Source organism: Arvicanthis niloticus, chromosome 2 (genome assembly GCF_011762505.2).
Source record: "Arvicanthis niloticus isolate mArvNil1 chromosome 2, mArvNil1.pat.X, whole genome shotgun sequence".
Taxonomy (NCBI): Eukaryota; Metazoa; Chordata; class Mammalia; order Rodentia; family Muridae; genus Arvicanthis; species Arvicanthis niloticus.
Window position 1 is genome coordinate 97,145,416 of NC_047659.1, and position 20,515 is coordinate 97,165,930.

General features: G+C 35.2%; 1 protein-coding gene across 1 annotated transcript in view; it reads right to left on the reverse strand.

Annotated features, from left to right (window-relative positions):
* Positions 1 to 20,515, reverse strand: part of Fam227b (family with sequence similarity 227 member B) — a 130,983-nt gene that overhangs the window by 109,546 nt on the left and 922 nt on the right. The window contains exons 2-10 of the mRNA XM_076929680.1: positions 15,953 to 15,993; positions 14,050 to 14,103; positions 12,841 to 13,072; positions 11,154 to 11,221; positions 10,738 to 10,773; positions 10,164 to 10,265; positions 7,211 to 7,309; positions 4,004 to 4,105; positions 1,173 to 1,299 (exon numbers count right to left, since the gene is read on the reverse strand). Of these exons, the coding sequence (XP_076785795.1) occupies positions 1,173 to 1,299; positions 4,004 to 4,105; positions 7,211 to 7,309; positions 10,164 to 10,265; positions 10,738 to 10,773; positions 11,154 to 11,221; positions 12,841 to 13,072; positions 14,050 to 14,103; positions 15,953 to 15,993 (861 nt within the window). The remainder of the gene's footprint in view (positions 1 to 1,172; positions 1,300 to 4,003; positions 4,106 to 7,210; positions 7,310 to 10,163; positions 10,266 to 10,737; positions 10,774 to 11,153; positions 11,222 to 12,840; positions 13,073 to 14,049; positions 14,104 to 15,952; positions 15,994 to 20,515) is intronic.

Here is a 20,515-nt window from a genome sequence, read left to right on the forward strand (position 1 = left end):
TCTCTATAGTTGTGTCTGTCATGTCTGAAGTATGTGGAAGCACACTCTCCTGTATAGCTGGATCTGCTGTAATGGTGACAACATAGAAGCAGCATCCCAATTTCTAGGGCATGTATGGTTTTTGGGAGATGGTATTCTGGGGCAGTACAATAGTTTCTCTTTAAAAATGGCAGCTTAACATAAGTCTCTCTGGAAAGTCCTCAACAGTAACATGTACAGCAATGGCAAAAGTTACTAATGTGTCTGTGCAAGAGGCTACTGAGGTCTGTGTTGGTGAGTACTAAGGGAACATCTGGGAGAGCTGCTGGGAAAATATGGCTGCTACTGATGTGCTTGGTAGCAAAGACTGCTGCAGTCTACTGCAAATCAGGTCACTGGGGACCACATGCTACCTGGCTGCCACATAATGGTTCTGAAGGCTTCTGCCCTTCTCATCGGTTCTTAGTACTATATATGTTTTACATATGCTGACTTCTCAGGCTGCTGCTTCCTCTTTTTCCTCTTCCTCCTCCTCTTTCTCCTTCTCCTCTTCCTCCTCTTCCTCCTCTTCCTCATCCTCCTCCTCCTCTTCCTCCTCCTCCTCCTTCTTCCTCTTCTTCCTTCTTCCTCCTTCTTCCCTCTTCTTTTCTCTACTGTTTTACTGTAGGTTCTAATGTGACTCTTGAACCTTTCCTCAGGTTACTTTTGTTTGTGACTATGTAACTGAGCTATTTTGTGTTGTTAGATGATAGCAATATTTCCTTCCCTACAATCTTGCTGACATCGTTTCTCCCCTGCCTCCTCACACACATAAATGTCAGTTTTAAGGAAATTCTGGGTTTTTTTTTTTTTATAGTAATTCCATCACTTAATAATGATTTGGCTTGCCAGGTATGGTAGTGTACACCTTTTATCCCACAGGCCGATCTCTGTGAGTTCTAGGTCAGCTTGGTTTACACAGTAGCTACAGAACTGTATAGAGAGACTCCCATCTCAAACAAAACAAAAATGATTTGGCTTATAATGTTAAAAAACAATTTTGACAATGAAAATTTAAGAATAAAGTAATGATTACTTAAAAACAGACAATGGTATGGCATGTTTTATATGTCACCAATGTTTTGGTTGGAGCAAGTACTGCAATCTAAAAAATTTATAATCAAATAATCCATAATTAAATGACATATGCATACCTGACAACCAAAGAAAAATAGTATTTCCTAGGTCTTCTTTGAAGTTATCATTGAAGACGCTGCTGGATTCTGGAAATGATTCCTGGAAGGTTGTGTAGATAGCTTGAGTCAAGCAGTCAGGATACATCTGCCCAATGGACCCATTCATATAAGATTATATGTTATACTCAATATTAAATATTAAAACTATAATCAGATATCAACAAAATCCCAGCACTATCACATTTCCATGGTTATATGGAGTCCTCTATCTTCCTCTAGGCTCAACCCCAGCAGCACTCTTAGTTCTTATGCTCTAGAAGAAGTCAGAAGGGACATGGTAGTAAACCAGTCAAGATTTAATTGGAGCAAACCAGAAACCAGAGTATACTCTTCAGAAGAGCAGGCTATGGTGAGCCTAGCAGTTCCACATGATTCTAGCAAGTGTACGATATGTGGGCTTCTTCTCCCTAGTGCCTCCTCTAGGGTAGGCACTTACAGGGAATGGGTATGCTTTGCTTGGAAGCCCATTTTACCCAGAATTAAATCTGCTACAGGTATATGTACAATATGCAGGAATAATTGATTAGTGAGCTATGTTAAGTGGGTAACATCCTGAAAACCTGCATTTGACCCTTGGAAGCCATGGGGGAAATGGAGAGCTGATTTCTGAAAGACAGCCTCTCACTTCTGCATGGGCTATGTGCACCCACACTCTTACACACACATGTAGAAACAAGGCGGTAATAGTATGTTTTTTAAAATGTGAGAATATTATAAAGGCTTAGGCACCCCTCAAGTTGAAAATTTCCTTAGGAAGAAGGATAGCACCAATCCACACATGCTTCTTTGGAATGAAAGTCTATGGCTGAGTTGATCTGACTTAGCTAGCATGGAGAGTTATTAGCTATTGTGTCTTTTTCCTGCAGCTGGGGTAAGACTGAGCTGGCTTATCCAAAGAGACTCTACTGTTTTTATATCTTGTCAATAAGCACTGTTCCCTTTATCTACTACTTCAGATGGTCCATTGGCCAGCCCCTCTCAAACTATGTTACTACTTGACAGCCTAGCTTTCAGATACTCCAGCCATTACATTTTTCCTTGAGAGTTAAACATCAAGAGAGATCATACTTCTTTATTAAAGACACATGATATCACTGAATTCAGGTAACTATTGATAATCATAAACTAAGACTCCATTTGATTATAAAGTTTTAGAAGCCAAGAAGTCCTTAGTGATCATTGTCGTGCACTAACTAATGAACCAGAAGATGCACATGTTCTATCTGGGCAGATTAGAGCTTTCTAGATCATCTAGTGGATTCTAACTGTAATTACTAATATCATTCTAAGGAAAACTGAGCAGACTGACTCCAGACGAGGAGAAGGCAGTGTGACAGTAGAAGCAAGCATGCAGTGATGGATCTGTGGGTCAGAGAGTGTGGTCATGTTCTGATACCAGAAACAAAAAGAAAGTGAGGATCAACTCCCTGGGGTTTCTAAAGAAAACAGCATTGCCGATACCTTCATTTTAGACTCATATTCTATTCATCTTGAATTGTTGGCCTCTGTAACTAACAAAATGAATTACTATTGCTTTTGGTAACTAAGTTTATTATAATACATAATGTTCGTAGGAAACTAATATGCTTATTTTAATCAAATACTACTCAAGTTTGCTGGTACCCATTTCTTTTAGGGCATCCTTGACTTGGGCAGTGATGGCAGGAAGATGGATGTGTGAGACAAAGAATTCTGTAACATATCGGTGTATCCAGTTTTACGCAGTGAGCCATGAATATCTTCATTACTCAAATGATCACATATTATCAGTGGAACATAAGTTTTATTAATAGTTAAAATTAAAATGTTAAAAAGGTAGAATAAGAGACTTATAAAGTCCTTTGTGTGTGTGTGTGTGTATAAAATTATGCTATCTCCTGGTGATTACAAAAAGATGGCTTTAAGTTCTTTCCCTGTTGCTATGATAAAATACTCTGACAAAAGCAACTTAAAAGAAACTTATGGCATCAGGAGCTTCAGGAAGCAAAAGGTGAATGTTGGTCCTTTCTCCATTCTATGGACTCTAGAATAGCAGCCAATAGGATAGTGCTGCCAGTAGTAGAAAGGTCTTTCAAACTCAGCTCCCAGTCTACTATAGCTTCCCCTACCACACTTTATGGACATGTAAGATAAACTAAGATTGAATGTAAATATTTGAGAAATCCTTAAATTTAGCTATTTGTATTTTCATTAATGATATTTTGTGTTTTGTCCAACAATGTGAAAACATTTATAAACTCTAAAATGCTTATACACTTCTGATTCACAGATTGCCAAAACAATAAGATACTTGAATATTACCTGTATTTTGAAATACTAGTATTAATATTTAAAATATTTTTTAAAATTCCCTATATTTCTCAATTTACCAAAACATTATTTCAATGAACTTTACTTACTAACTAATATAAAATAAATGTTTAGTTTTTAGCTTATTCATTACATATAATATAACCTAGTCAGTTTATCTTATTATAAAGTATAAGATTTATTATAAAGTAAAAGAAAAATTATATTTTATAGGTAAATAGAACAAAACCAAGAATATACAAAGAAGTCACCAATTTCCTAACAAAGTAACTATGGAACTACTGTGTTTTATGATTATGAGTCAAGAGAACACAGTATTTTTGGTAATGGTCATGGTGGTAAAACTTAAAAATATTTCCATTACTTACATAAGACAAATTTTTGTTGAAAGGTAATCAAAATATGTTCATATTTAAACAAAATATATTTTTCATACACTATGAAGATAATTATTGTATCTGTTAAGTTTTTACATTTACCTGAAAGAATGCATCCTTTCTCCTTAGAGGTATTTTTATGAAAAGTGTGACATAACTTTCTGCAATTCTGTCAAACAAGTAATCTTGATCTTTTTTGTCAGGCTTAAAGAAGATGCACATATGAAATTAGTGCCAATTATAGATTAGAAAGTTATGTATATAATATTATTACATGTGATATAGTCTGTATATAACATATGAGAATATAGTCTATTCTTAAAGGGTAGTTCAACTAGTATAATGTGAGAGGCCATTGGTTTCAGCATTACAGATGGAGTTTTAATTGCAGCTCTGTCATTTATTAGTTGCACTACATTGGACAGGATTATAGCCTAATTTCCTAGATGACAATCATATATATCTGTTATATTTTAAAAAGAGTAGTAAAATTACATTAGGGCCAAGACCACATTTTACATCATTATGTATTTCAAATCCTCAGCATAGTGTCTAGAACACAGAAAGCATGCAGACATCTGTAGAATGAGTGAAGATAGTAGCTACCATGCTGGAAACAATCAACAACTCAGTTACTGTCCATAAAAATGTAAACTCTGCCTATCAGTAATAAGAGCATAAAGTGACTTAATATCAGCAATATCATAATAAAATTCCAATGTAGCAGCCTAGCTTCTTGCTCTATTAAGTAATGACAATAATCAGAATCTAAATTCATTATACAGGAGATGAGTTAGGGAGTTCAAACACACAATACAAGCTGTAAAAACAACAATATAAAGTAAAAAAAATGCAAAATTGCTAATTTTCACGGTATTAGAAAACAAAACAAATAGAGATCTAGAGATACATAGAATCTTAAACCTAAAATGAATTTCCAGATCATCTGGATTAAGGCTATTTCAGTTAACCATTAATGCCTGGCTTGACTTTGTACACGCAGTCACACTTCTCTGAGTTCATATGTGCAGTGGATCCGTCATGTCTAGAAAACACTATTTCATGGCAGTCATTGACTGCCCTTGACTCTAGCAATCTTTTCACAAGCTCTTGTGGTATCACTGAGCCTTGAAGGGGAAGTGTATACTACAGATGCCCCATTTAGGACTGAACATTCCAAAGTCTGTACATGACCAATTGTCAGTCTCTGCATTAGTCATCACTTTTCTATTGCTGTAGTAAGACTCCCCGACCTAGGCAACTTATAAAAGAAACTGCTTAATTTGGGGCTCACAGTTTGAGAGGGTTGGAGTTCATGATCATAATGGTGGGGAGCATGGCAGCAGGTAGTAGCTGAGAGCTCACATACTGAAACTCACCCATAAAGAAGAGAGAACACTGAGAATGGCACCAGACTCTTGAAATCCCAAAACAACCCAGTGACACACCTCCTCCACCAAGGCCACACCTCCTAATCCTTTCCAAACAGTTCCAGCAATTGACAACCAAGTATTCAAGCATGAGTGTATGGGGCCATTCCATTCAAAATACCAGTCACCTACTCTAAAAAGAAGCTTCTCTGATGAAGGTTAAAGGCTTCACTAATCTATGGGTATAAAGATATACATTATTGAGCAGTTTAATACTGTGTCCATTTAGCAAAGCAATGGTATGAAGTTCTCTTCTAGGGTCTATGACATACCCAGGCATGAGTACTTGGCCTAGTTAATGGTACCAGGCATAATTTCCATTTTGTAGGATGGATTAATTTTCTTCTATGATTTTGTTGGAAATACTTTCTGTGCCTTTGACCTAGATTTCTCTTCCTTCTTCTCTATCTACAGTCCATAATCTTGGTCATTTTATGTTTCAAAGTACCTGAGTGCCCCCTTTCATAAGGCATTTGAAAGATTTTTTCATTTTCTTTTGATTGAGTGATCTAATTCTTCTACCTTGTCTTCAAGCCCTGATATTCTCTCTTCCACTCAATTTCTACCTTTGGTGAGGTGTTCCTCTGAGCTTATTAGACTTAATGAATTGTTCATTTCAAATTTCATTTTTGGTTTTCTTTAGGATTTATATCTCTCTATTGTGTTCTATTTTTCATATCTTGTTTTGTCTTAATTATTTCACTCAACCATTTGCTTGTGTTTTCCAGTCATCATTTTGGGACTTAACTCTTTTCCCCATTTGAGTTCCTTGAACATATCTAAGATTGCTATTTTCAGTTCCTGATCTTGTGTGCCATCTAAGTTGTTTTCCTTGGGAACATTACTGTGGGGTATCATTTTTTTTTTTTTTGAAGAGACACATTGTTTTGTTTTCATATTTTTGTGTTAGGATTGCATATATGGAATAGTGTTAATTGACTGTGTGGTTTGAATTATCTGATCCACCTTTGTTGAGTAGGCATTAGAATTTCTATTTGTTTTTAGCTAAACTTGGCTCATCTTTGAACTTGCTAAGTGGTGCCTGAGGGTCAGTCTTGGGGACACATGGGGATGTGTAATTGGGGTATCAGAAGTGATCCAGGCTTAGTTAGGGAAAGGTGCAGCTTGGTAGGAGGTTCTTTTTGTGTAACACATGCTGTCCATATAGTACTTAGCTGTGATTTGGGTTTCCAGGGTGGGGTTAGATGAGGATGATGGTGCAACCTGTACAGAGTGATGAACAGGATACTGTGCACAGTCCTCTGATGTGAACTTTGATCCTGGAAGTGGGGTGGTATTATCAGTGAAGGGCTTGTACTGTCATGTACACTGTCCTCAGATGGTTTGAGGGTCACAGTGTGGGCCACCTTCTAGCTTTTTGCATCACTTTGGGGAAACAAACTTTAAGACAACTTTAAGGTATTTATTCTTATTGAAATTCTGCTGGTCAAACAGTGCTTCTTATGCTACTACAAGAATTTTAGTTTCTCCCTCTAGATTCAGATCCTCACCTTTCTTAATCAGATAAAGGCTCTCTGTCTATGTGACCACCAGGTTCTCTTCTAAATCCTCAATGTTACTGATTTGTAGTAGATGTTACATTCAGGTTACCAACATATAATACCATGTAAAGCTTCAACTTTATTAATCACTATGGTATTGTATCTCCCTTATTTTTTCTGATTGATGAAGAACCAAGTCCTCTGAAATCTTTATTGGAATCTTAACCACTATGAAAGAAGAAAGTTTAAATAGGATTTTTAGTCTATGAGCAATGCTAAAAAATCATCTGAGTAAAAAATTTTATTAACAATACCAGCAATGAAAAAATAATTGTGTTACAAATCAATGTTTTACATAGTTTTAAAATACCATTTACCTTGAATTTATGTAGAAACCACCACCAAAAGGAGTCATGCAAAAGAGCAATGGAGCAGTCTGAGAGAATGTGGGTTCTCCAGACTTTAAATACCTTTTCCTATGGATAACAAATTAAAATATGTTACTATTGATGAAGTATTAATTAAATATTTTAAGCATCTTTAGTGCTAAAATTTGAAAACAATGGAACATATTTTGGAATGTTTACATAAAATAAATGTAATGTAAATATAAAATGGAATGTTTACATAAAATAAAATCATAATATATATGTTGTAATTTTATCCCAAATATAACTATTTTAATGATTAAATATTAGTTTTATATTTGTATATAAATCTATTAAAATAAATTGAATGAAAAATTTAAGTTATCGGTCATACCAACCACATTTTATTTGCTCTCAAACTACACATGTCTAGTAACTAATGCAAGGATGATGTAGACTAAACTAAGCACACTAATAATGTAGGAAACATACTATATTTCCTACCTTTTTAAAAACTTAAGATAAATATCCACTTAGTCATGGAATTTTAACTCAGTAAATCTTCTCATGAATTTATCTAAACATTTCCCTTAAGCAGACAATTCACCAAAGCTGGTACTTAAACTTAAGTGTATTTACCATAAATACTAGAAACTATAAATTTTTACTTAGTTAAGTAGATTCAGTAGACCATTTTACGCTCTTATTCACAAGGGTTTTAAAATTAATCTCTTAAATTATGTACAAAATGCTAAGTTTCATTGGTGTTTCCTTACAGACATGTCTTGCACATATTCACCCATACAGTTTCTCCTCTATCCATTCTCTCCCATCCTATTTTTCCCTTTTCTTTTAAATAGATCTATATTCTGTATATGAGAGAAAACAAGTACTATTTTATCTGGATCTCTCTCAATACCCTCCCTGGTTGCCCCCTTCTCTTCCATTTAGAACACCGCTCAACTCAGTTACCCTTTCTACACACGCGCACGCGCGCACACACACACACACACACACCACATATGAGAAAAAAATATGAATGAAAACCTGACTTGACTTTTTCCTAATTTTGGTTTTATTTGCTTAGCTTAACATGATGACCTCCAATTTAATCCATTTTCATGCAAATAACTTAAATTTAGTTTTTATTATTATTGAATAAAATTCAATAGTGTGTGTTATATGTGCATCTATAATATTTTATTTATTAATTCATCTGTTAATAGACATTTAGGCTGGTTACATCTTGGATATTTTGGATAGTACAGTAATAAATATGCATGGCAAATATCTGTGTGGTAATGTAATTACATCCTTTTGGGATATACCCAGCAGTGGCATAGCTAGATTATATGAAAGTTTTATTTTTATATTTTTGAAGAACACCCATACTGATTTTCAGTGTCTACTCTAGCCTATATTCTCACCAAGAACATGTAAGAGTTCTTACTTCCCTCATCCTGTATATGCTGGTGTCATTCGCTTTATTTGACAACCACTCTGACTGAAAGGCAATGGAATATCAAAGTAATTTTAATTTGCATTTTCCTGGTGACTAAGGATACTGTACATTTTCTCAAATATGTATTGACCATGTATATTTCTTCTTTTGAGACATATATATTTATTTCATTTGTTTCTTTATTGACTGGATGACTTTAAGATTTTATGTTTTATTTTTGAAGCTAATTATAGATCTTAGATATTAATCTGTTTTAGATGTTTAACTTGCAAAGATTTTTTTTACTATCCTTGTACACTATCTCTTGATTCTACTAATTGTTTCTTTTGTCATGCAGAAGCTTTTCAATGTCATCCAAATTTATCTACAATTCTCACAAGAATTTTTAAATACTAGATTCAATATAATTCAACATTTCCATTGGGGAAATCCATAATACTGGGGTTTTTTGTTCCTCAAATGCAAGTCAACAAGGAAATCTTTCAAATTTTTTAACAAGAAAATTATTTATCATTATTTCTATGAAAGTACTTCTTTTCCACAGGGAACTAACCATATTTCACTGGTAATAGCTTCAGTTTATACTTTGTACTTTTTTATTACAAAGAACATATATAGTATATATAAACATGGAGAATAGAAATGTAGACAAAAGGGCAATAATGACCAGCTTTACCAACACCAACTCTTCCCATCCCTGACGATCACTGGCCACTGAACTAGTCACACTCCTGTACTTTCTGTTTTATATTCAGTTATACTATAGGATATTACATAAAAGTATGCCAGGACATATTTTAGGCTTTAAAAGAATACACAAGTCACATGTGTTAGAGCTCTCACACGTTATTTCAGAGTAAAAACAGAATGCTAAGGTGCCTGAGTTAATAAGAGTGGAAACAGAGAAGAAAAACCTTTCATAGTCACATTCCCAGCCAATAGACACTAGCATCAAGACCCTAGAGATACCAGCACACCAATTGTGGTGCTTTGAATGAGAATGGTCTCCATAGGCCCTTATGTTTGAAACATGGTCCCCAGCTGGTGGAACTGTTTGTGAAGAATTAAGAGGGGTGGCCTTATTGGAGAAGTGTATCACTGGGAGTGGGTTTTGTGTTCAGAAGTTTGGTACCATTTTCAGTTCGCTCTCTCTGCCTTCTACTTGGAAATCAAGATGTGACCTTTCAACTTTTCCTGCTGCCATGCCTTTGCTCTGTTATTATGAACTCTAACCCTCTGAAGCCATAAGTCCAATTAAACACTTCTATAATAAGTTGGTTATAGTGTTTTGTTACAGAAATAGAAAATAACTAAGACACCAACCCATTTTCTTCTGGGAAAGAGGGTTAGACATCACTAATGTTTCCTTTCAAATTTAATGCTAAAAGAATCAAGTTTTGTTTAACATCTAAATTCTTATAGTTTTAATTAAAGGTCTGATCATTTAAAATCATATTCTCAAGGTTTACTATAGGGTCAAAATAAATAATGCTTATATACCTCAAAGTTATAGGTTCTTAAAACAAAAAGATAAATCTGTTTAGCATCCAAATGTCTGGGTAATTGTGTCGGTTCATTTTGTTTGAATATAAAGGCACAACCCTAGGGGAAAAAAAAGAAAATGTTGTTTAACAAAAATTAATTCTGTTCTTAGTATAGTGGTTACACATACTTTAGAAGACAAATAAATATTTGACTATTACTTAACCAATATAATTATGCCATTTTATGTTATTACATTAAAAATCATGTATTTCTCCTAGAAAAATATTTTAATATATTTTGTTTCTGAAAAATTAAATGTCTTTGCATACTCATAAGCCAATATTTTAAATATAACAGAATCATTTCAGAACATATTTTGGCATATAATCATAAGATCAAGTATTTTAGATTGTCCATGCATAAAGAAACAAGAACAGGGCAGCATAGAAAGGTTTCTAAGCCTGTTCCCAAGTCTCTTTCTTAGAACACAAATTTATAGTTTTATCTACATCTATAGCATTATAATCATTCTCTTGGCCCTACATAGTATACTTGATATATAATCCAGTAGTATAGTAAATTGAAATACCTCTATATTCTTCTCTGTCTCCATTTGATCTGAAAGCTGGAAAAATTCAAAACAAATTGTTAAAAATTATAAACTAAAGGATTTATCAGAATTCTGATAAATAAACCCAATAAAACATTTATATTTCAAAATAATAAAGCATTAGTTCACATATTTCATTCATTAAATAACCAAAGGAATGAATATATAGATACAATAAAATCAATCCCAAATGACTTAGGAGGATATGACAGTAGTAAGGCTCCAATATTGAATATCAAAAAATACATTTCTAGACTCTCAAGACAGAAATATTACTCACAAAAGATTAAAAGGACATTTATAAAAACATTATCAATTCTTATCTGTAAACTATAGTATTTATATTTTTTATGAAAATACACTTTTGAGGAATAGTAAAAACACAAAGCTCATACCGCTATCTTCTTTGGCCTATAGTGTTCTTTTACAAATGCCTTGTAGCGTTCCAGGTTTGGATATGGCCCTTTAAGAAAAAGAAATTGACATCAATGAAAAAAAAAAAAAAGACAAAAACCAAAGACATTCTAGATGATTTAAATAAATCATATACAAAACTATTAACTGAAAATGAACTAAAAATTTTGACAAGCCATACACCCTTAATAAGTAATAAAACTATTATCATGTTTCCTTTTGTTTTTCCAAAATATCAAGCTCTATCTTACATGTCTGTGATACTTCTGTGTCTAATGTTTTACCTCAACCAATATCTAACAAACAAGTCACATTTTTTTTCAAATAGTTCAGCTAGTTAGACTTAGTAGTTAAGACAAAACAAAGAGATGAATGAAATGCAGAATTTGTTCCAAGACAAGAGAATATAGAATTTAATAAAGGACACTGCTGATGAAAACTCAAATTGAAATGATGCTGCAAGTGGAAAACTCAGTAAGCCACATTCAAGCTTTTGCGGAAAGCTTCCCCAAGAAAAACCAGACAGAGAAACACTGGGGTTAAATGACACAGTGAATAACGTGAACCTCACGGCCATCTACAGACCAACTCAACCAAACACTAGGAGTACTCATTCTCCTCAGCAGCCCACAAGCAGAGTCTCTCTAAGATTCATCAGAAGATAAAACATAAAGCAAGTCAAAACAAACAGAGGAATGTTAAAATAACATCCTGTATTTATCTGCCTGTAGTGGAATAAAGCCAGATATCAACAGCAAGAGAAACTAAAGAAAGTACACAAACTCAAGAAAACTTCAAAAAATACTACTGAATGGTAATTAGACAAGAAAAGGATCACAAAGGAAAAGAATCGTAGATATGAATGAACTGAAAACAAAACATACCAAAATCTCTGGGACACAATGAAGGCAGTCCTAAGAAGAAAGCTAATTCTAAATGGAGAAAAACTCCTTCCCATTAAAATCAGGAATAAGACAAGAGTTTCCACTCTCTCTACTCAATATAGTGTTTGAAGTACAATGCAGACAGAGACAAAAATAAAAGAAATAGAAATAGAAAAAAAGAGAAATAAAAAAATCCTTATTTTCAATTAGATAGGAAAAATGTTATACAAATACTAAGGATGGAAAAACGATCACATCTAACAGTTCATTTCTTCCACACAGAATACTAAATATGACTACGGGTTAACCTTGACCATATGGATCAGCTCTGGGTTACTACACTGAACACTAAATATACCCATGGGTTAAACTTGACCATGTGGATGAGCCCTCGGTTACTCTGGTTTCTACATTTGCTATTGATTGAAGCTTTCTTCTTACATCATCAATTGGTACATCTTGTTTCTCTGAATCCCCATGTTTTGCTACCTCTTTTCCAGCTTAACAAAGTGTTTAACTGTCTTAGGCTTGTTCTAGTAATGCTTTCTTTCAAACTTCATACTTAGGTCTATCTAAAAATATTTACTAAGTCCTGTTCGATGATGAGAGTTTTAAACATTTAGTTTTAAAACATTTAAACTTTGGAATTTCGTTCTTTATGAGAACACACATAGAGGAAGCATACATAGGCAGATACACACACACACACACACACACACACACACACACACACACACATACACACACCACTGATCATTTACCTTATTCACATAAAAAATCTTACTTTTCTTGGAAATCATTCTGTCACTTTCAAATAATCTGGAGGCATGGTGTTGCAAAAGATGTGAAGATTCCTTTAATTTTGACTCCAGGCTGTCAACAATTTCATAGAGTCGAGGAACATTGGTCCACAGATAAGAATAAATAGAAGTATATGAAAGAGCCTCTTCTAGTTTTTTCAGAGTGTCTTCCCATGTATCATCATCTCTAAAATGAACATCTCTGGGCCAATAATCCTGCAGAAATACACATTTTACATCATCTTGAATAAATTCAAATCAAAGAGTTTAATGATCTAAAACTGAAATATATTCTACAGCATTGTTGGGCCATGGAAGTGTATCCTGGTTCTTGGGTTGTGGGTTCAGCCATGCCCTCAGAACCCAGGCTCCTGTTAGGAGGTCTAATCTCCATTCAACCTCAGCCCTTCAGGCCCTAGAGAGATTTACATACTAATGAGATACCTGAAGGCCAGAGGGTGGAGACAATTAAGCATTCCTTCCCAGCCCCCTCCCTCCCCTCCTTATTTAACTCAGGTCCACCCTGGGTTTTAGGGGAATGCACATCCAGATCCATCCACCATCCGCCATGCCAATAAACTGGTTTTGGAAACCCAAGGACTTCCTCGTGTGTTGGAGCCATGGAAAGGCCTTCAGTGAGCAGTCTGGCCTAACTTTCAGCTGGAGGAACCCAGGGTGTTCCCAGCCGACTACACACAGACTGGCATGAGGAACCCTGTGGTTCTGCAACCACATTTTTACCTACACAGCATTATTTTTATTAAATGTTTGAAAAATAAATTTCAAATAATCAAAAACCTCACAAAATTTGCAAGAGATTTCTAAAAACATGTTTTGGAAATCAGTTGCATAAGTTACTACTTTGATGGCCCATTATCTTTCAATACTTTAGTATCTGAAAAAAAAAAAAAAAAAAACCTGAAAGCATTCTCCTATAAAATAGTCTGTCAGATTTTTCTAAGGTATAAATAAGACAGAAATCTTAAGGAAGTTCACCCAACTGTATACACAGGGTTAACAGTCAAACACTGTTGTTGAGATAAACTGGACATGGCATAAAGTCCACTAAAAGGAAACAAACAGGTGCAAACATCCCTGTATTTAAACAGTCTCGAAACCCATTCTTCTTTCCACATCTGATTATTTTTACAAGGTGTGTCAGCAGGGAAATGAGAATAGAAAGTCCTACTCACCCAGTTTTGAGACTTTAAGAATTCTTCAAAGCTCCTAGGGGGCTCCTGGACTTTCTAATGAAGCAAAATCAGTCAATTGCATTAAGTCTGATTGTACATATAGCCCACTAAAGCAAAATATGGTATTTAAGTTAAAACTTTTAGAATTTGTAAGATATTCTAAAACATTCATTTGTGTACTTTGTAAAGTCCACACACTTTGAAAAGGGATAGAGATAATTTTGCTGAATGCTCTCATTTCAAATTCTAATAAGAGTCCCAAGATATTTTTGAGTTGTTGTGGAAGGTATCTATAATAAATCCAGAACCAGAAATATAATAAATAATCATCTTGGTGACAGAAAGGCCACAGTATTGAAATTTTGAGTATAGTCTGGAGGCTCCAGAATAACAACTCATAATCCCATTTATATTGAGTAGTAGTTTCTCTGAGCACTGAAAATGTACTCAAACATAAATGAATTTTATCAAGATAAAATTTGAGTCCTTTTCATGAAGACCTTGCACACATTCCTCCTTCAGCTTAGATATTTCCCTGTTTAAAACTTTCTCTTCCCAAGTCCTTTTTTGCCTATTTAGCTCTTAAAACTATCAAATTAAAAGTCACATTTAATTGGAAGATTGAAAATTCAAGACCAAATTAATGACCCAGAAAGACTTGTTTTAAAACAAAGCATCCATAAAGACAAAAACAGGCACTTCTTTTTTCTAAAAAGGCGCCAACCTTCAAATTTACAAAGTTTTTTCATGGTAATATTGAGCAGACTCATGTCTCTGGGGAGATAGAGACTATGTACATCAGAACTGAATCCCATAAATTATATACAGTAGCTATCCCAAGTCTGTAAGTCTCGTTGTACTCATCACTTTATGAATAGGTGAGTAGATAAATGGGAGAAGTATCTAGGTATTTGAAAAATAATAACATGTCCAGATAATGAGAATGTAGTGAGGAGCCAAAGAGAGAGAGAGAGAAAACTTTAGAAGTCCTTAATGTACCTTAATAACTAATGAACATACCTTAATAATGGCTGAAAGAATGAAATCATATTTTAGTTTACTAAAACACTTATTGTATATTCACCTATTAAATGGTCCAGTTTATTAAATCACAGGGGTATACTCTATAAAACTATATCACACACTTGGAGTTAGACTGTGTCATTCTCTTATTATTATTTAAAATATATGAATATTATTAAACATACATTTAACAAAGATAGTAAAACAGTATATAAAATATCAAGAACAGATGAAGTCAAATGTTAAGGAGAAATGGAACTCTGGGGTTAAGCAGATACAGAAAGAGACATGAGGAGTAGAGTATACAGAAGGCTTAGAAGGAATAAAATCAATTTAAATATTTTCTTTTAATGGTTATCGAACTATTTCAATTAAATTTTTGGTTATGAACCTAGCCTTTAACGGCTGAGCCATTTCTCCAGCCCACTATTTCAATTATAACCTGAAAATAATATCACATTTTACTGGAAGGAAAGAGAAAATGAATGGAAGGCATGAAACATGTGCCTTCTTTTAGACAACTTCCATATGAAATTCATAGTCTGGAATAACATGAAAAGGACTTAGGAAGTGTGAGGTAACCATACATCTGTTCTCATAGAAGGAGAGCTGCTCTGTGAAAAGAATAAGGAAAAGCCAGATCATATAAAAAGCATTCTTTTCTAGGTGTTAATGAAAGTCCGCAGCTACTGATAACGATGACAGTCAAGGTTATGTTTCATTCTAAACTTATTAAAGCTCTAAACTCCATGTAGGGCTTCTTAGCACCAGGCCTAGATCAACAGCAGGGCAAGCCCATGGAGCCAGCACACCTGATGACCTGAAATCTAGAAAGAAACATACTCTATAAATAAGCACAAATCCACAACAGCTTCCTTACCTGAGGGACAGGTGTCTCCATCCACTGAACCTTCCCTTGACCTGCCAGGGTGAAATAAATGTGGAGATAAAGAGAGATCCGATGTGCCTTAGATGTAAGTATGTTTTTAGGGGAAAAAACTGGAAAGATACCCCAATGCAAAGGCAGATGACTTAAACAACCCTCTGCTTGTGTCACCTTCAAGCCTCACTTAGGAATTTTGTCAACAAAGCCAGAGTGGAGGAAGAGTGTACACAGAGAAAAACTAGACAGACTGACTGATTCTTAACAGTTTTGAATTACAGAACCTGAGCAGAATTAAAAAAAAAAATCAAACTTCACTTCAAACTTCCTCTAGCTTAAACATCAAGAAAATACTAGAAGTAATTAGAAGAGGTTGGAGGTTGAATAAATCCCAAATGAACTCAATCCAATTAAAGTTACAGCTAACCCTAAAACTCGACTCGACTCGACTCGACTCGACTCGACTCGACTCGACTCGACTCGACTCGACTCGACTCGACTCGACTCGACTCGACAACTCAAAGAAGATTCTAGAGCAGCCTTTCATTCTAAGAACGTTCCAAGTCAACCTCTTACTCTAAAAGCTAAAGAAAGAAAAAGGCTGGTGCTTTCCAAAACTAAAACTACTAAATCTCAGTGTTCCACAATGACTGTTACATAATGTTCAATGGTACAAAATTACAGAATAACCCAAGGAAGAAGAATAGGATCCACAATCCAGGGGGAAATGCTGTTAGTATAAATCAGGTAAACAGACAAGGGTGTAAAAATTACTGTAAATATATTAAAGACGTTATAGTGTAGGCTGAACAACAGTGCGTGAAGAAATGGTGTGTCTCAGACAGATCTGGTAGAGAAGAGCAGTAATCCAGCCACTCGGCAGGTTGAAGCATAAAGATTCCAAGTCTGAAGTCTTCCTAGGCAATTCAGCAAGACACTGTCTCAAATCAGAAAGTGCACAGCTTTTGCTCAGGATTATGACTCTATTTCTTAGATTAGGCTTTGTTGGATTAGAACAAGAGATTAAAGCTCTTCTGAATAATTCATGCTCTACTCTTGGGCAAATGACACATAGTTAGCCTTTCTTCTTTTATGCAGCATGGCCACACTAATTTCTACCATCCTGAATAAGCTTTTCCTCATAGACTTATGGAACTGGAGTAACCAAAATAAACAGCCTTGGGCTTCTGAACGTGACATAACTATAAGATCCATCCATGATGTCTCATGTAATGAAAGAATATGATTCTTGTTGAGTAATACTGTAGTGTATAATACTTTCAAAGTTTGTCTGTTCCACTTTTGGAGAACTCAAGTCAATTCCCACTCATATGTTACTCCTCATGTCAACATGAACGTTCTTGTTAATATCTTCTGGCATACAATCTCTAACTCATAGTGGGATGGCAAGGTCAGATGTAGTGAGCACTGCCAAAGAGACTTCCAAAACGGTTGTATACTGATTTTCATTTTCAACAGAAGTGTGTGAAAGTTTCACAAACTACATTCTTACTAAGAGTCTAGCATTTAAAAATATCTCTGTAGATTCAGTAATTCCTTTTGCCTTTTTGATTTTTGTTTGGTTTTGGTTTTTTTGTTTGTTTGTTTGTTTTGTTTTGTTTGTTTGTTTGGTTTTTTGGTTATCTGTTTTTTGTTTGTTTTGTTTTGTATTGTTTGAGACAATGACTTACTATGCTGCCCAAATTGGTCTTCAACTCATGATCCTCCTGCCTCAGCCTCCTGAGTTGCTGGGATTACAGGTGTGTATGACCACATGAAAGCCAGGCATCAATTATTAGTCATTTAATTATGGGGCAACATTGTGTGAAATGCACCAGTAAGTAATTTGCCATGCCAATATAAGCATGTGCTTACACAAAGCTAGATAGGATAGTACTTAACATACATTATTGCTACATACTTAGCATACATTACTGCCTGGGTAAGTGGCATGTGTGCGTGGCTGAGCCATCATCACCACAAATGTGAGTAATGCTTATACTGTGATGTAACGCAGACTCACAAGTATATAGCCTTTTCAGATTGGCTTCCTTCAGATAATAAAGTACATTAGAGTATTTTCATGCCTCGGTAGCTCATTTTTAAGTATAACATTTTAATTACTTTGAAAATTTCCTACAATGCATTTTGATCATATCCACCTCCTTTTCCAACTCCTCCCAGATACATCCTCTCCATCTTCAACTTCCTACACACCCAATTTCATCATCTTAAAAACAAACAAACAAACAAAAACCTCATCCAGTCCAATTTGTGTTGCACAACTACTCTTGGGAGTAAGGCCTGTCCTGGAGTATGGTTTTGTGAGTCACCATTCTTCTATATTGTCAGATATGCTGTGACCCCAATTCCTAGCAGGTGTTCAAAAAGGCTGAAAATAAGAAGTCTGTGACCCAGAGCCTACTATTTTTTTTCTAACTAGGGTCAGTTATATGGATCTTTTATCAGAAAGATTTGTCATATTAAGCCATTGATATTTTGTAGTTTCCTGGGATATCTGAAAGTTCACTATGTTAGTTTATCCTACAGGCTACACATTCTTTGATAACCCCTTTGGAAGTATGAACTATGTTCCTTTTCCTAATATCTAAACAGGCATAAAATCTCATTTGCAAGCAAAAAAAAAAATAAGAGAGAGGTAACACTTATTTTGGGGGGATGGGTCAAAAAGAACATGCAATTTCAGCCTTCTTTGCAGCATTCCATTTGGAGTCTGTCCTGGTTGGGTTTTTTTTTCTTTGTTTGTTTCTGGTTTTTTTGTTGTTGTTGATGCTTTTTGTTTTGTGTTGTTTTGTTTTTGGTTGGTTTGGTTTTGTCAGCTTGATACAATTAGAGTTATCTGGAAGGAAGAACATTAACGGAGAAAATGCCCCTATCAGATTGTCTGTAGGCAAGTCTGTAGTGCACTTTATTGACTGGTGATTGATGTGGGTAGGCACAGGTGGCACTGCCACACCTAAATAGGCAGTCCTTGGCTGTGTAAGAAAGCAGGCTGAGTAAGCAATGGGGAGCAAGTTAGGAAGCAGTACCCCTCCACAGCGTTGAGTTTTCTGCTTTGGTTTCCATCAGTGGACTATGAACTGGAATGTAGGCCGAATAAACTCTTTTCCTTCCCAAGTTGCTTTTAGTCATGGCTTTATCACAGCAACAGAAACTCTAAGACAGACTCCCAGCCTAAGCTAATAAGTCTGCTACTCTCCTGCCTCACTGTGAGGAAGTTGAGGCTGCATAGTGAATGTATTAATAGGCATCCTGATAGTATACCGTACACCCAGTCATTCCACTTGAGTTACAAGAGAAAAAGGCAATCCACTATGCACTAGACCACATGGTTGTTTCAAACTACTGTACTTTGGAGTAATTAGTTACACAGACATAACAACCTAGAACATTGGTAAATAGGAATGCTTGCCATATGTATGTATATATGCACATATGTATATATGCACATACATGCAACTGAAAGTTCTATTACATAGTACTTTACTAAGTATAATGTACTAAGTATAATGACTTTCTGCCCCGAATAACTTCATTAAAAAGTATGATATAAAAAATAATTTAATGAAAAATAATTTCATTAAAAAGTAATTTCATTTAAAAAGTATGGGGTTTTGTTTGTTTTTAGACAGTGTCTTCCCCAGTCTAGACTGGCCTTAAACTTACTATGTATGCTAGGATGGTCTCAATCTCTTGATTATCTTGATTCCCCAGTACAGATCTGAGGTATCACTGCTAGCTCTAAAGTATAGTTTCGATTTAAGTTTTTATTGTCTATAAATAGGTCAAGATGTGAAACAATGTATCCTATGCAACATCCTACCCAGTTGCAAATACCTCCCGTACTCTAACCACTCTTCAGGATGTGCCTTCATGGACTACCCCCCACCCCCAGGCTCTCCAGGTTCCTATAATTTGTTATAATGCTTCCTGTACTACCCATGGGTAACAACGTAAGCACTTCCAAGGCAAGGTGTAAAGGTGACAACAAAGACCAAGCTAAAAATTAAAAGTAAAATGTCCCATCTTTCTGATGTTCAGGCCCTCACTGCTTGGTGCCTAACTTAGTGACCTGTGATGTAGTGCACAAATATCTAAAGCTTAATCCCTAAGGCAGGTAGACATGTCAGTGTGGGTCTCAAAGCAGACTCTCAACTGGTTTAGCATTCAACATATATGAATATTATTCTGGTGGCTCTCACGCTGCATCTCAAAAGGTTGGTAGCTTTTTTCCTCTCTGTTTTGATAAGCGAAGGTAGAGGGTGGACTGACTGACATTTAGAATGCTTTTGTTCTGCATGCCTCTCTTTCTTGCAACCTTTTTGCTTAAAGTCTAGATTCAAATATTTATGACTTCTACCTCACTCTCACTAATTCTGAAATTCCTTTTCTGTATCCAAATCAAGAATACCAGTGTGGCTTGAGCTGAGGTCTCTAAAACATTAAGGGAACTATTCAGTCTCTCTCTCTCTCTCTCTCTCTCTCTCTCTCTCTCTCTCTCTCTCTCTCTCTCTGTGTGTGTGTGTGGGGGGGCGCCAT